Raw genomic sequence first — 13,565 nt, 5'->3', positions numbered from 1 at the left:
GAAGATTTCGATGGTCCGTGAGAACTGTAATAGTATGTCTTGCCCCCATTAAATAGTGTCTCCATTCTGCAAACACCACTCTAATGGCCAAAAGTTCCCGATCTGCTTTTGTGTAGTTCTGCTCCGCTGGGTTCAGTTTTCTTGAATAATATGCTACGGGATGTAATCGGCCTGATTGATCTCGTTGTGAAAGAATAGCACCCACTGCATAACTGGAGGCGTCCGTCTCAACCATGAATGGTTGTGTTGGGTCAGGATGCAACAAAACTGGAGCAGACGTGAAGGCTTCTTTTAATTGGTTGAAACGTTTTTCTGCATCTGTATCCCAGAAAAATGGTGCTCCCTTTTTCAATAAACGGGTAATAGCCAGGACTTTCTGGGCAAAATCTCGAATAAAGCGCCGGTAGAAATTTGCGAAGCCCAAAACCGATTGCACTTCTTTGATGTTCTTGGGGGCCGGCCAGTCTAGGATGGTTTGGACCTTCCGTTCGTCCATCTTCACTCCCTTTGGTGACAATATGAAACCCAAGAATTCCACAGTAGTGCAGTGAAAGCTACACTTCTCAAGCTTTGCAAATAAATGGTGTTCCCTTAAACGTTGTAATACGGTCTTCACATGTTCCACATGTTCTTCCCGGGTCTGTGAGTATATCAAGATGTCGTCGATATACACGACTACGAAGACATCCGAAAGACCACGAAGGACCTCATCTAGAAAATATTGGAAGGCGGCGGGTGCGTTGCATAGTCCGAATGGCATAACCTGGTATTCATATAATCCAAATTTCGTTCTAAAGGCCGTCTTCCACTCGTCTCCTTCACGCACCCACACCAGATGATATGCCCCCCTAAGATCCAATTTGGTGTAGATGTTTGCTCCCCGCACCTGGTCCAATAAAACAGGGATTAGCGGGAGAGGGTAGCGGTTATTTATTGTGATGCGATTTATCATGCGATAGTCGATACAGGTTCTAAGGTCACCCGTTTTCTTGGGTATGAAGAACAACGGCGACGAGACGGGTGAGGTGGAATGTTGTATGAATCCGTTTTGTAAATTTGTGTCGATATACTCTTTAAGGTGTTTGTTCTCGCTCTTGGTCAGTGCATATATCCTACTACATGGCAATGTCGCACCGGGTTCCAGGTCGATCCTACAATCGAACGAGCGGTGCGGTGGTAATGTCTCAGCCGCCACCTTGCTGAACACATCTTGAAATTCTTTATATTCCAACGGTAGGTTTGTTAATTCGGTGTTTCCACCTTGAGTAGCACCAAGCACCTGGATTACTCGTGCACTTTCCCTGGAACAATGAGCCTCACAGTGCTCCGAAGAAAATCGTACTGTACCTCGAGTCCAATCGATTGCGGGGTTATGAAGCGCGAGCCATGGCAATCCCAATATAAACTCGAACTGAGGAGCTGCAATTAGGTCAAAGCGGATGGTTTCTTTATGTCCCTGGATGTCCAACACCATCTCTTCAGTATGCTGGGTTACAGGTCCAGATTTTAGCGGGGTTCCGTCTACAGCACAGACTGATTCTTGACTCACTTTGGTTAACACAGGCAACCTCAGTGACTGAGCGTGCTTAACGTCCACAAAATTTCCAGTAGCTCCAGAATCCACCATGAGGGTGGCTGTCACGTTCTTCTGACGTGTCCGCAATACACCTGTAACAGTGACGTGAGACCGAGGCGTGTGAGTGACATTGGCTAGGACACCTGGGGGGTCTTGATGGCTATGGCTCGGCAGGTCCACCCCACTCACTGGCGAGCGTTGGCGTTTCCCGACGCTGGGTTCCCCTTTGGCTTCGCCCCACAGTCTTTTACGAAATGTCCTGATTTACCACAGTACATACACAGTTTATCCCGCCTCCTTTTTTCCTGTTCTTCTTTAGAGATGGGACCACGGATTGTGCCTATTTGCATGGTCTCTACATCTGATGTCTTCTCGGATTTCGCTAAGGTGGGTTTCTGGTAATCTAGCCTGGGTGGAGCTTGTTTTCCATCCCACCTTCTCTTATCCTGGCGTCTTTCCCCTTTTCGATGGTCTAGGCTTAGATCCAGATTAATCATGTCTGAGTAAGATTCCGGTTGAGGGTCGGTTGTGCTCGTCCCTAAGGCCCTGATAGAATAGAGCTGACCTTTTCTCGCAGGGCCATTCCGCTTCCACCACCAAACGGTTAAATGAGGTCACATATGTTATCAAATCTTTATTGCCCTGCCGCAACGTTAGTACTTCACGATCTCTCACTAGGGAGGCTGCTTTTCTGTTGAAGATCTTACCAAATTCATCTTGGAATTCGCGCCAATCGTATAATACTGCGTCATCCTTTTGAACTAATGGGGTGGCCCGTGCTGCTGCGTCTCCAGTAAGATAAGAGATAACGAATACAGTTCTTGCCTGATCAGATCGGAAGACACTTTCTTTGGTTAAAAAATGTAGCTGGCACTGTGTGATGAAAGTGGTGTATGTTTGTGGATCCCCCCATATCTCTCGGGCGCAGCTAGGGGCACTGGCGATGGGGTCGTAACTTGTACCTGGACTGGGATTGGAACAGACGTGGCCCGCTCAGGGAGTGGGGCCCCCTGTGCTGTAAGCGTCTGTACTCGAGAGGCAAGGCTTTAAGCTCATGCAGGGCCTGCGCTATCTCCTCCATTAGGGCTGAAATTCGTGCTGCCTGGGCGCTTGGCTATACATGGGTTTGCGGTACTGTCGTGAAGCGCAGAAGCAGCACAAACTCCTACCTCCCCTTAATGGTTTTGGTGTCTGGAACTAAAGTGCACAGACCTTTGCAACCACCACGGGGAAAGAGGGTTAGGGTCCACAGATTGGATGGGTAGAAGGTTGAAGGAAGACGAGAAAGAGGGTTAGGTAGAGGTTGTGGACAGGGAAGGGGAATTCAGGGACAACATGCTCCTAGGCTCTTGTTCTTTGGACCTTGGAACTCCTTATCACGCTTTGCTTGCCTTGAGGATATTCCTAGGACTTTGTTCAATCACACACTCATTGAACAACCTTGTAGATACCAATCTCACATATGCACAATGAATGCTTCACAAGGAAGACAATTCACCCAGTTGGAATGCACTGAGTTGCTTCCAATCTTTAGACTTGCTCTTACTCTCTGACACTGATTAAGGAGCTTAGAGCACTTATCAAGAAACACCCTACTGAGGTGTCACACCTGAGCAGTGAGTGGGAGGCAGTTCACCAATAAACACCAAACCCCAACAGTATCACACTCTGAACTATTGGTACACATAAACAAGAGTAACAGTGCAAACACATTGGCTTTTTCACAAACCCCCCTGCTAGGATTCTCCCATCATGGAATGCACTTGCGTGCTAAATAAACAAGCAACACTTAGCTCTGGCTGTTGCTTTGAATTCCGGTGCTCGAATCTGGTATCAGCAGTGCCCAGAAGGAACAGAATACACACAGCGTCTGTCAGAATAAAACACCATTAGTACGCGCCCAAAGCGTAACGTGTTTTGAAGGGTTAATACACTGGGATTAGTTTATCCTGCATGCCGTGCATCACCGCTGTCAAGCGTTATTAGTTTCCACACTGGGTTAAAGTTATGCGCTGCTGCGCGAGGATTTTAGTTCCAAAGCACTTCACAACAATGCCCCTGTGCTATCTCACGACTCGGCTGCTTTCGTAATGCCGACAACAAGCATGCTTTCACTCGCTGCTTCAGATAAGCTTTCACACTAGGTTATCGCTTATCTTTGGTATCGCGGGGCCTGACACGTAGTCTTTAGGCGAGGCGCGGCCCCGCAAGAGTTTTCTGCCCAACCGGAGCTTCTGGGAATGCGTCCACCTGGAGGAACACCAGAGCGCGAACAAACGTCCCGTGTTCGCGCATGCGCAGATGCTGGGGCATTGGCGAGGGCGTTCCCAAGCGGGTTTGCAGGCTCCGTGTGCCTGATCCTGTTGCCTTGGGTGCGTGGGGGCAGCTGGAGGCGCTCAGGCATTGTAGTTTCTGGCCTCCATTTGCTGCAATGTAGGTTTCCGTCCAGCAGATGCCATCTTCCCCCACCTGATGATCCTACAGGAGGGACAGAGGTGGCATCTGCTGGATAAATATGCCCCTAGAACAGTGCTGGCCACAGTTTGTCCCTTAACACGTTGGGGCTTTACGACAAGGAGTGAGCCAGGGTTGAGGAGGTTTGCAGGAAGGAGAGAAAGGTTGGGCCAGATACGTGGAGTCAAGAGTGTATAACAAGGAGGGATGAAGGGCTCTTGTAGCATCGTCAAGAGAGAAAGACGAGAAAGAGGAGAGAAGGCGTAGAGAAAAGTGAAAAAACACCATTGTCACCGGATTCTTGTAAAGAGACTGGGTGACACTGCAGTTAGAGGAACAGTTCTATGTTGGTTCACCTCTTTTCTCACTGGCAAATCTGAAACCACTATCATTAACCCCTCAAAATGCCAGCCTCACCCAGTGACCTGCAGAGCGCCCGAAGTATCCACTGAAAAGCAGGATTGAGTGTAAATGTCCTGCATTTTCCCTGCCACTGGTTACAGGGGCGAATAACTGATGTTCTAAACCCAGCACCATTTCTACATCTAGATACAATGCGGTTCATACCCCTAACCATGACAAAAGGGAGCCAACCCAAGTGTAATGAGATGTGAAGTCAAACAATCGTTGTTATTTTTTAGGTACTCATGTTTCACCACCTCTGAGACTGTGCTGTTTATTATGATTTTATGTTGTCTGAACACGTTGATAAGGGTTTTGTGAATAGGGGGTTGGGGAGAGGGAAGGGGATTGTTAAGACACAAGGGGATTAAGAGTCTTACTGGTTGACAATGTCTGCTTAAATGACAATAAAAATCAAAGTAAAAAAATCAATAAATATATATATATATATATATATATATATATATATATATATATATATATATCTGACTTTATCCCGTGGCCTAACGAGATGGACCCATGCCCAATGCCACCCCTTTCAATAAAAAATCTTGGAATGACAATGGACAGTGCTCTTATAGACTAACCAGAAGTAAGAGCCATTGTTAGAAACTGCTTGCTCCAACTCTGCACTCTGCACCACATCTTTCCTTACCTAACATTAACTCATAGAACCATGGCCATGATATCTATAATACTAAAAAGACGGTACTATGCAAACAGGCTCTGGGCGTTCTGACTACATCCTGCGAAAACTACAAAGAATCCAAAATGCAGCAGCCAGAGTGATACTCAAAATAAGAACATTTCAACAAATCTCCCCAGCCCTACATACCCTTCGGACTAGAAAACAATCACTGACAAAGCCAACAGTTTTGGCTGTTGTGTAGGCATGGGATAGGGATTTGCTTATTTGGTAGGCACTGTCGTAATGGTACTTCTTGGCCATAAGACGGCAACAGCTGGCAAATGGTATGGGTAACTCAGCATATGATGGTAGAGTCTGGCAAATATTTATGCCTGTACAGGAGCCAAAACTGTTTGTTTTTAAGAGAAATTCAATGCAGGAAACAGATGTGAGGACACACATGGTACTTATAAATGAAGTGGATGAAGACACTGTAGGTTAATACATTTTTATTATGCCAATATCTTATTTACAGCTGTATGTAGGCCATTACTTTTCAGAAGACTTCTTAGAAATAACTTTGGTATCCCCAAAGAATCCCATAGTTTGATGTTACTGCACAATAAAGGTGGTTCAAAGAGATCTCAGTAGTGTGTAGTTTTGATTGGGAGTGGTAAGCAATGGGTAGGATTAGCCACCATAGGGGAAATCATGGTGATGGGTGGGTCACAAATTCCAAACACCCACCCTAGACTGTGTGTCCCTCTTCACAAGCCATCTCTCTCCTATGCCAATAGTTTTGGCTAATAGGTGGGGCTAAGGCATCACCTGATAGCCAAAAATAAAAACACACAACACATTCAGTATGGAACATTTCGCCAAAATGACATCCACTTTTGTTCCCCAACTTCCTTTTCAGGGTCTCAGTAAAGTATGGTGCTCACTCCACTTGCATAAAGATGTATGATTTCCCCTCATGTGAAAACCTGTGCATCACTGTGTGCAAAACTAAGACCTGTACTACAGGAGCAGCAAACATTCTCCACAATCCAGTGTAGACGTCCTCCTGTCCTGTCTATCTAGAAACCTCAGGAACAGCCATGGATGCGAACATGGCTTCCTCTACGAAAATAGCTTCATGTACAAATTTGAAGTGACCCACATCCTCAATAACCCAATATGGTCCGTAAACATCAGGAAATGGGTGCGTTAGATAGACAACATTTTTGGAGTGTGGCAAGGGACACAGGAGCAATGCAATGAATTTCTAATTTACATAAACAGCATTGACCTTAGGATTCAGTTCACGGTAGAGATTGGAAACCCATGTATACATTATCTCAATGTGCAAATTGATGTACACGAGCACAAGATATCCATCGCATTATGTATCAAACCGACAGACAGAAACAACTTATTGCACAGGCTGAGCTTTCATCCAGAGAGAAGACCTAAGAACTTACCTTACGGAAAGATGCTCAGAATTAAAAGAATCATAAGTGATCCAACTGAATGCGAAGCACAATTGGCAAGGCTGTGCAATAAACCAAGAGAGCGAGAGAGAGAGAGAGAGAGGATACCCAGAAGAAGAACTGACAAATGCAGTGTCTAAAACTAGCACCAGACAAGAAAAAATCTCCTGGGAAATAAAAGGTAAAGAAACACACCTAGATTAGTGTTTGTTTCAAAATTCTCCACTCAGAGCCGGCAAATAAAAAAATGCATCACGAAACATTGGAATATCCTGACTAGCGATGTGAGAACAAAAGACCTATTTCGTAATTTACCTACTTTCGCCTATCAAAGAAGTAACAATCTAAGAGGTGTTCTAGTCAATACAAGATCAAGCACTACCAAACGAACCAACAATAAAAACCAAGGCATGTTCCCATGTCTTAACTGTGGAAATTGCAATAATATTATTAAAGGTACCTCAGTATTTCATCCACACACCGTCAAAAGAGTACAACTAAATGTATATGCAAAACAAAGGGGGGGGGAGTCTGGGAATCTCTCTACCAGCACGAACACAGCCCAATGACCTGTCCTTAGGTGAATAACCCCTGGGAGAGACTGTACCAAGTCTTTAGCTCACTGTCCCTTTCACAGAGAAGAAATGTCCCCACGTATCAGTCTTTGGGCCTCATTACGACCCTGGCGGAGTGGGTTTACGCCAGCGTTATTCGCGGCGGACCCGTCCGCCCTACTACGAGTTTCCGTAGCGCCATGGAGCGTTTTCCGCCTGGTTTTTCCGGGCGGAGAAATCCATGGCGCTACGGGACCTTGTCGTTAATTACGCCACCGTATTTTACGGTGGCGTAATGAACGCCTTCCCCACTCCCATTATACCCTTTGGGGCAAAAATGGGAATGGGGAAGGTTAAAATGGGGGATGGGGATTTACCGCCCCGCCAAGGTCGGAATGGGGCGGAAAATCCGCCAACCCCCATGGCGCTATCGGCAGCTTTCCGCCGTGCTCCATGGTGCATTTTGCACCGCGATTTCCGCCAGGGTCGTAATGAGGGCCTTTGTCCTGCCCAGGGGCAGTGCAGCACCAAAATGCTAGGCAATTCTCCTCTGAACAAGAGTACCAACAGCAAGCCCATACACGTGTTTCAGCCTTGTTGGGCATTGTCAGTGAGGTGAAGCTGTGCCTCTCTAAGAACAGTGAGCAAGGGGTCCAAGTCTGGATCGCCCTGGTAACTTAGGGTGAGACCCAAAGTTAATTTATGTAAAACAAAGGGGGGTCTGCGAATCTCTCTACCAGCATAAACACGGCCGAATTACCTGTTCTTGGGTGAATAACCCCTGTGAGAGACTCTACCAAGTCTTTAGCTCACTGTCCCTTTCACAGAGAAGAAATGTCCCCGCATATCAGTCTTTGTCCTGCCCAGGGGCAGTCCAGCACCGAAATGCTAGGCAATGCTCCTCTGAACAAGAGTACCAACAGCAACCCCACACACGAGTTTCAGCCTTGTTGGGCATCATCAGTAGGGAGGAGCTGTGCCTCTCTAAGAGCAGTGAGCAAGGGGTCCATGTCTGTATATACTGCATAAGATGCCCCTGTGGAATATATTTAGTTGGAGAAAAAAGCAGGAAAATCTGCATCAGGATAAATGAGCACAAAAGCTGCATTAGGAACAAGAATACATCAGCAGTTGCAAGATATTTAAATGAGAAAGTACGCAGCATTTCTCAATTAAAGTTCCAAATATTGGAAACCATTGACGTAAAGAATCAAAGACACAGGGCCTCATTACACGGAAGGCGGTGAGCCATGGCGCTATTAGCGCCATGGCTCATGCCGGTAAAATACCGGCACCGCCTTGGCGGAAAGGGGATTTACCGCCCCATTCCAAGGTTGGTGGGGCGGTAAATCCCCCTTCCGCCATTGCCCTTCCCCATTCCCATTTCTGCCCCATAGGGCTCTATGGGAATGGGGAAGGCGCTAATTACGGCACCGCAATTTTGCGGTGCCGTAATTAGCTCCGAGGTCCCTTAGCGGGTTGGTTTTTAACGCCTGCAAAAAGCAGGCGTTAAAGCACCAACCCGCTAAGGGACCTCGTAGTAAGGCGGTAATGGTTAACGGTCACCGTTACCATTAACGGTGGCCGTTAACCATTACCGCCTTCCGTGTAATGAGGCCCACAATCTTAAAAAACTAAGGGTGCAGAGATAAGACTACTTGATTGACTGGACTCTCTAAGCCCCAGAGGAATGAACGAAGAATGGGACCTTAAAAGTTTTCTATGAGACAGTGGGGGCACCCACTGAACATCATAGAAAGAACAGAGCATCTTGTATTTGTCTCGATAGAACCTCAGTGGGGTGCAACCCAGGAAAGGCAGAGACACCTTGCACATACCAAAGTTAGGTCCTTTTTATTTTTTTATTTTTGATTACAAAGAGCCTATATTAATGATACTAGAGTGTCAGTACTCAGTACTGACTAACATAGTGATAGACTTAGCAGAACAGCTATTTATCCACCAGTTGACAAATATTACATTGACCCTGTGGGTTGAAATGCTGGGCCATTCGGTTGCCACAAAAACGCCGTCAGTGCGGAACTGTAGACACTACTAAGCAGAACAGATAAGCTTTCCAGAGTCCTATCAGATAAGATATATAGATCTCCAACCACTGACTTACATAACAGTCGACCCAGTTGCGCTCTGTCATTACAGACTAGCTACAGTAACACTCACGGCACAACACATACAAGCCACCTACGAAGGAGGTAAGAATCACAGCAATTAGAATATGAGACAGATTAGGCTATCACAGGCTATTTATTGCGTGTATTAACTATTTTCCTCATAGAGATTCCATATCCTAATACTGCAGTGCCGGTACCACTGCGTGTGCCACTGCGCTACAGTAAAGGTTAGTAATGACAATTTTGCGTCACCAGTCAACAGCACTGCATGGGTGACCATAGGTACTCTACCAGCTTTATACCATGGTCAAGAGCACATGCAAATAGTGTGTAGAGCGAATAAAATACTCATCAGATATTCATTACTGGAGGGTATAGTAAATCATCAACAACAAGTTCACATGCCACATTTAGACAAGGTTATCATCTTACGTATAAAGACCATCATTGATACTATCCTAGCTCACTGTCGTAGCGAAGATTCACTGTCCACTGCATGGGCGAATCAACACAGAATGAACAAGTTATGTACTTATCTGACTGATCTTAATCTATTTCAGCTAATGATTGCTTTGCATTGGGTTTTTCTTCTTTTTCTTTTTTTAAATGTTATTATCTTTTCTCTCTTTCTCTTTAATTGTTGGTGAATTGTTTCTAATTGAGTCTTTGATTTTTTATGGAATTATCATCCATATTGTGACACATTTAATCATTGGTGAATTGTTTTTTGTTGAATTTTTGATTTTTTTTATTGAATTATTATCCATATTGTGACACATTTATCCCATCATAATGTAACACATTCAAATTAATGTTGTTTATCATTGGTACCATGGGGAAATTTGCAACAACATATGATGATTATCTGACGGTATACAAAGATGGGACTTGTGTATAATTTGATCAGATTCAATAAGAAATGCACTGATGAAGGACTGGTTTGAGTTCGAAATGCATTGGCATCCTCTTGCATCCGCAAACAAATGATCTAATACCTTCAATGTATCTATAACTCATTCTTTCACAACGTACTTTAAGAAACAACAAGTTTCAAGAGGAAAAATGTGAACTTTTAAACTACCAAGCATTTAAAATTGATGTAACCACATGAGTGGTATTAAGGGAGTGCAGCCCACACCGAAGGACTAGGTCATTTTTTCGCTAGTCCTCCTGTCCTGTGTCATTTGACCCAAGTTGGGGAAGAGTGGGACATAAAGTCTTCTGGATTCCACATTTCTCCGGTAACTAATGCTGGTAGAAAAGCACTGCTGTGTTATTATTACTGCATGCCCACATTGTTCAAAAGAAAACCCTGTTTCAGCCCTTCTTTCCTTGTTCATTGAATGTCAATGTTTTGGTTTTCTTTGCTAATTACTGAGGCTGTCTTAATAAAGTTATCTGGATTCACTGCAGGAGTCATTTTATTAAAAGTTAAAATTACATGCAGGGGACTGACGCTAGCACGTATGTTCGGTTCCGTCCCTGGATTCAATGCTCAACTTTTATAAAATAAGTAAAACGAATGCAAAAGCAAAATGTAAAACCATGTGAAATCTCTAGTAGGCCTTGGTTTTGCACTCCGTTTTGTTAAAGTTTAAATGCTGCCTGCCATTGACATTATTTGCTATGGATTCCTATGGAATCCACCTGCTTTTAGCAGGTACTAAATGCAGACGGATTCCATATCAATCCATTAGTTTAACACCATTATGAAAATAGATGGTTCTGTTAAACCATGTGCTCTTTGGTGATGGAACACTTATGAACGTTATTTCTGCCTAGTGCTGCTACCTCACCTTCAAAGCGAAAGAAAATCTCCTGGAGCAGTAAGGCAAGGCATGGTCCACTTTACCCTTTGATTTTATATCCGGCTTTACATCTCCATGGTTTATAAAATGATCCCCATTCATTGGACCCTTATACCAACAACTGAGCATTTCTTCTGTTTCAGGTTGTACAAGGTGTTTGCTGGAGAGATGGGGTTTGAAGAGTTTCATCTCTACCTCCGGCCCGTGCAGTTTGAGTTTGCAACAAACAAGGGTTCGGTGGACCAGCTCCCGCCCACCTTCATTACAGCTGTACTGGAAGATGACAGCAGCGTGGACAGGTAAAGCGGCTGTTGCTGTACCAGCTGCCACATCCCACCATGAATGCCGTGGGCTCCAACAACAGATGTATGGGACAACCATAGGTCAGATGAAAAATGCAAGAGAGCAGGCAATGGCCAAAAGATTCCACATTTTATTTTGCAGCCCGATCCAGGATGAGCCATTAATTATTGTTACACAAATAGTTTAGGACAAGTCGACTGATCTCTGTCTGGCAGGGATGGTGGGGTTGAATTGATCAAGGAAAAGTAGTTGCAGTGTAGGGCAGAACCATAGACACTGTTACTTAGTTCATTCTTCCAATCCTCCTACTTGCTGAAATAGCACAGATCATAAACAAATTACAACAATGGCCTCACCTGCCCAACACTACGGAATGCCCTCAATGTCTGCGTTATTCCTTCCAGGATTCTCATATTGGTTTACTTCAGGTCATCTGTGGTGGGAGGCTGTTCCTTTCATCTGACTATGGCAAAAAAGGTCTGAGATCTACTCTTGAGTCCTTCCTTCATCCTAAAGGTATATACATTTGCATTGAACATATATTCCTCTGAAGTTGGTATTTGACAGTCACTCTCATATGCATTCCTCATTCTCTCCTTTTGCTTTGTACAGTTACATGTTTAGATCCTTACGCTTTCCCTTGTGATGCTTGAACATCAGACAGTAAGCAAAACTGATGGGTGATGAATGCAAGGTTTTGAATGAATCATAACCACAGGCATAGGTCTGGGCAACCAAACGAGGCCCTGGAAATAGTTTTCAAAGTTGCCTCATAATACACATTTTCAGCAAGCCATACCATTTTCCAATGAGAACATTTGAAAATAAAATAGATTACCACACAAAAGAGGCCTGGCTGCAGAGGCCTACCGGGACATCTCCAGAGTTCCCTGTAGGCCAGTCCACCCCTGTTTTTCAGCCTAGCAATCCATCGCAAAAGGGATCTACCCTATGCAAATCAGGCTTGGTACCACCTGAAAAGGGGTGGTAGTGCAGCCCGACCTGGTAGGTCACACCACTTCTACAGGAAACTACAAGCAACCCCAGCTTTGTTTCAGGTTCATTGGCCATCATCATTGAGGTGTAGGCTGGGTCACTATGCCTAGAAGGCTTGGGCCCCATGTCTAGGCATACCCATATCAACTGATAATCAATTTTCAGTGTGACTTGCAGTTTCACTCACATAATTTTAAAATGGAAAAATATCTTGATTCTTTCTTCTGTCTGTGCACATAGGATGTATGTGTTTAGGGGCAGCACGGCACTATTTGGAACATCCCTTCTCCACATGAATGTGTTTCTAGTTATAACATTATTATAATATTGCACTGGAGCAATTTACATTGTACATAGATTTAGATCCCAAGTGTTTACAATAATAAACAACTAAAGCAAATATGCAGACACATTTGTTGTGGATATTATTGTAGCTCAAGTAGCTATGCAGTTTATAAGATACCTTTTTGAAATGTTTGACATTATTAATATTACATGTCATCAAGCACTATATTTATATATTTTAAGGTAAGTGAGGTGATTTTTAGAGTGAGGTAGGGTGGCAGCGGCCGGGCTGAGCTAATGGGCAATGGAGAAGTGGTGAGTTAAGGTGGGAGGCAGTAGGCAGGGGTGAGCATAGTAGCATGAATGAGCTAGGGTTATTGGGAGTATGAACACATGAGCTGGAGGTGGGCTGTTGGGTATAGGCAGGGATGTGGAAGGGATGACAGGGTTGGGGTAGAGAATGTGTAGGTAGAGTGGAGAAGTAGTGCAGGGTAGAAAAGCCATGCTCTGGGTCTCGCATGCAGATCGGGACAGGGGAGCATAATGTATTTTAGCATTCTAAAAAATAGTAACATCAATAATGTGAATACTGAATAATGTGTATGTGTGTGAAGAAGTAAGCACCTTCTCTCGTGTGATTATTGAACACACCCTTAATTGAGTCAAAGTACAAAAACATAAATCTGTTAGGTTCCAGACAGGTACCCTTGCTTACTTCTCTGGTATGTCAAATTTCTTAATTTTAACAGAACTCTGGCCCGCTGCTCCTAGTCCCTGTGGTTGGGAGGGTCTCAAGCAGTCCTTTAGTGCTTAGATCATACCATGGTAGAAGAGAGACTTGCCCTAGGCCTGCACTGCAGTGCATAACATAGGGGCAAAAGCTGTTGCCCAGTCAAAGTGATCCTCAAAGTTCCTAAACCTGAACCACAGTCAGAGGTTCGGCTAAGTTTAAACC

The 13,565-nt window shown here is 44.5% G+C and overlaps 1 protein-coding gene across 1 annotated transcript in view; it reads left to right on the top strand.

Moving 5' to 3' along the window:
- The window catches only part of LOC138452878 (uncharacterized), a 337,850-nt gene that overhangs the window by 255,174 nt on the left and 69,111 nt on the right, over positions 1 to 13,565 (top strand). Inside the window, exon 13 of the mRNA XM_069605225.1 lies at positions 11,170 to 11,325. Within this exon, the coding sequence (XP_069461326.1) occupies positions 11,170 to 11,325 (156 nt within the window). The remainder of the gene's footprint in view (positions 1 to 11,169; positions 11,326 to 13,565) is intronic.

This window comes from Ambystoma mexicanum, chromosome 4p (genome assembly GCF_040938575.1).
Source record: "Ambystoma mexicanum isolate Mex_15411 chromosome 4p, UKY_AmexF1_1, whole genome shotgun sequence".
Taxonomy (NCBI): domain Eukaryota; kingdom Metazoa; phylum Chordata; class Amphibia; order Caudata; family Ambystomatidae; genus Ambystoma; species Ambystoma mexicanum.
The sequence above is the reverse complement of the archived record's forward strand: the minus strand, read 5'-3'. Positions and strand labels throughout refer to the sequence as shown.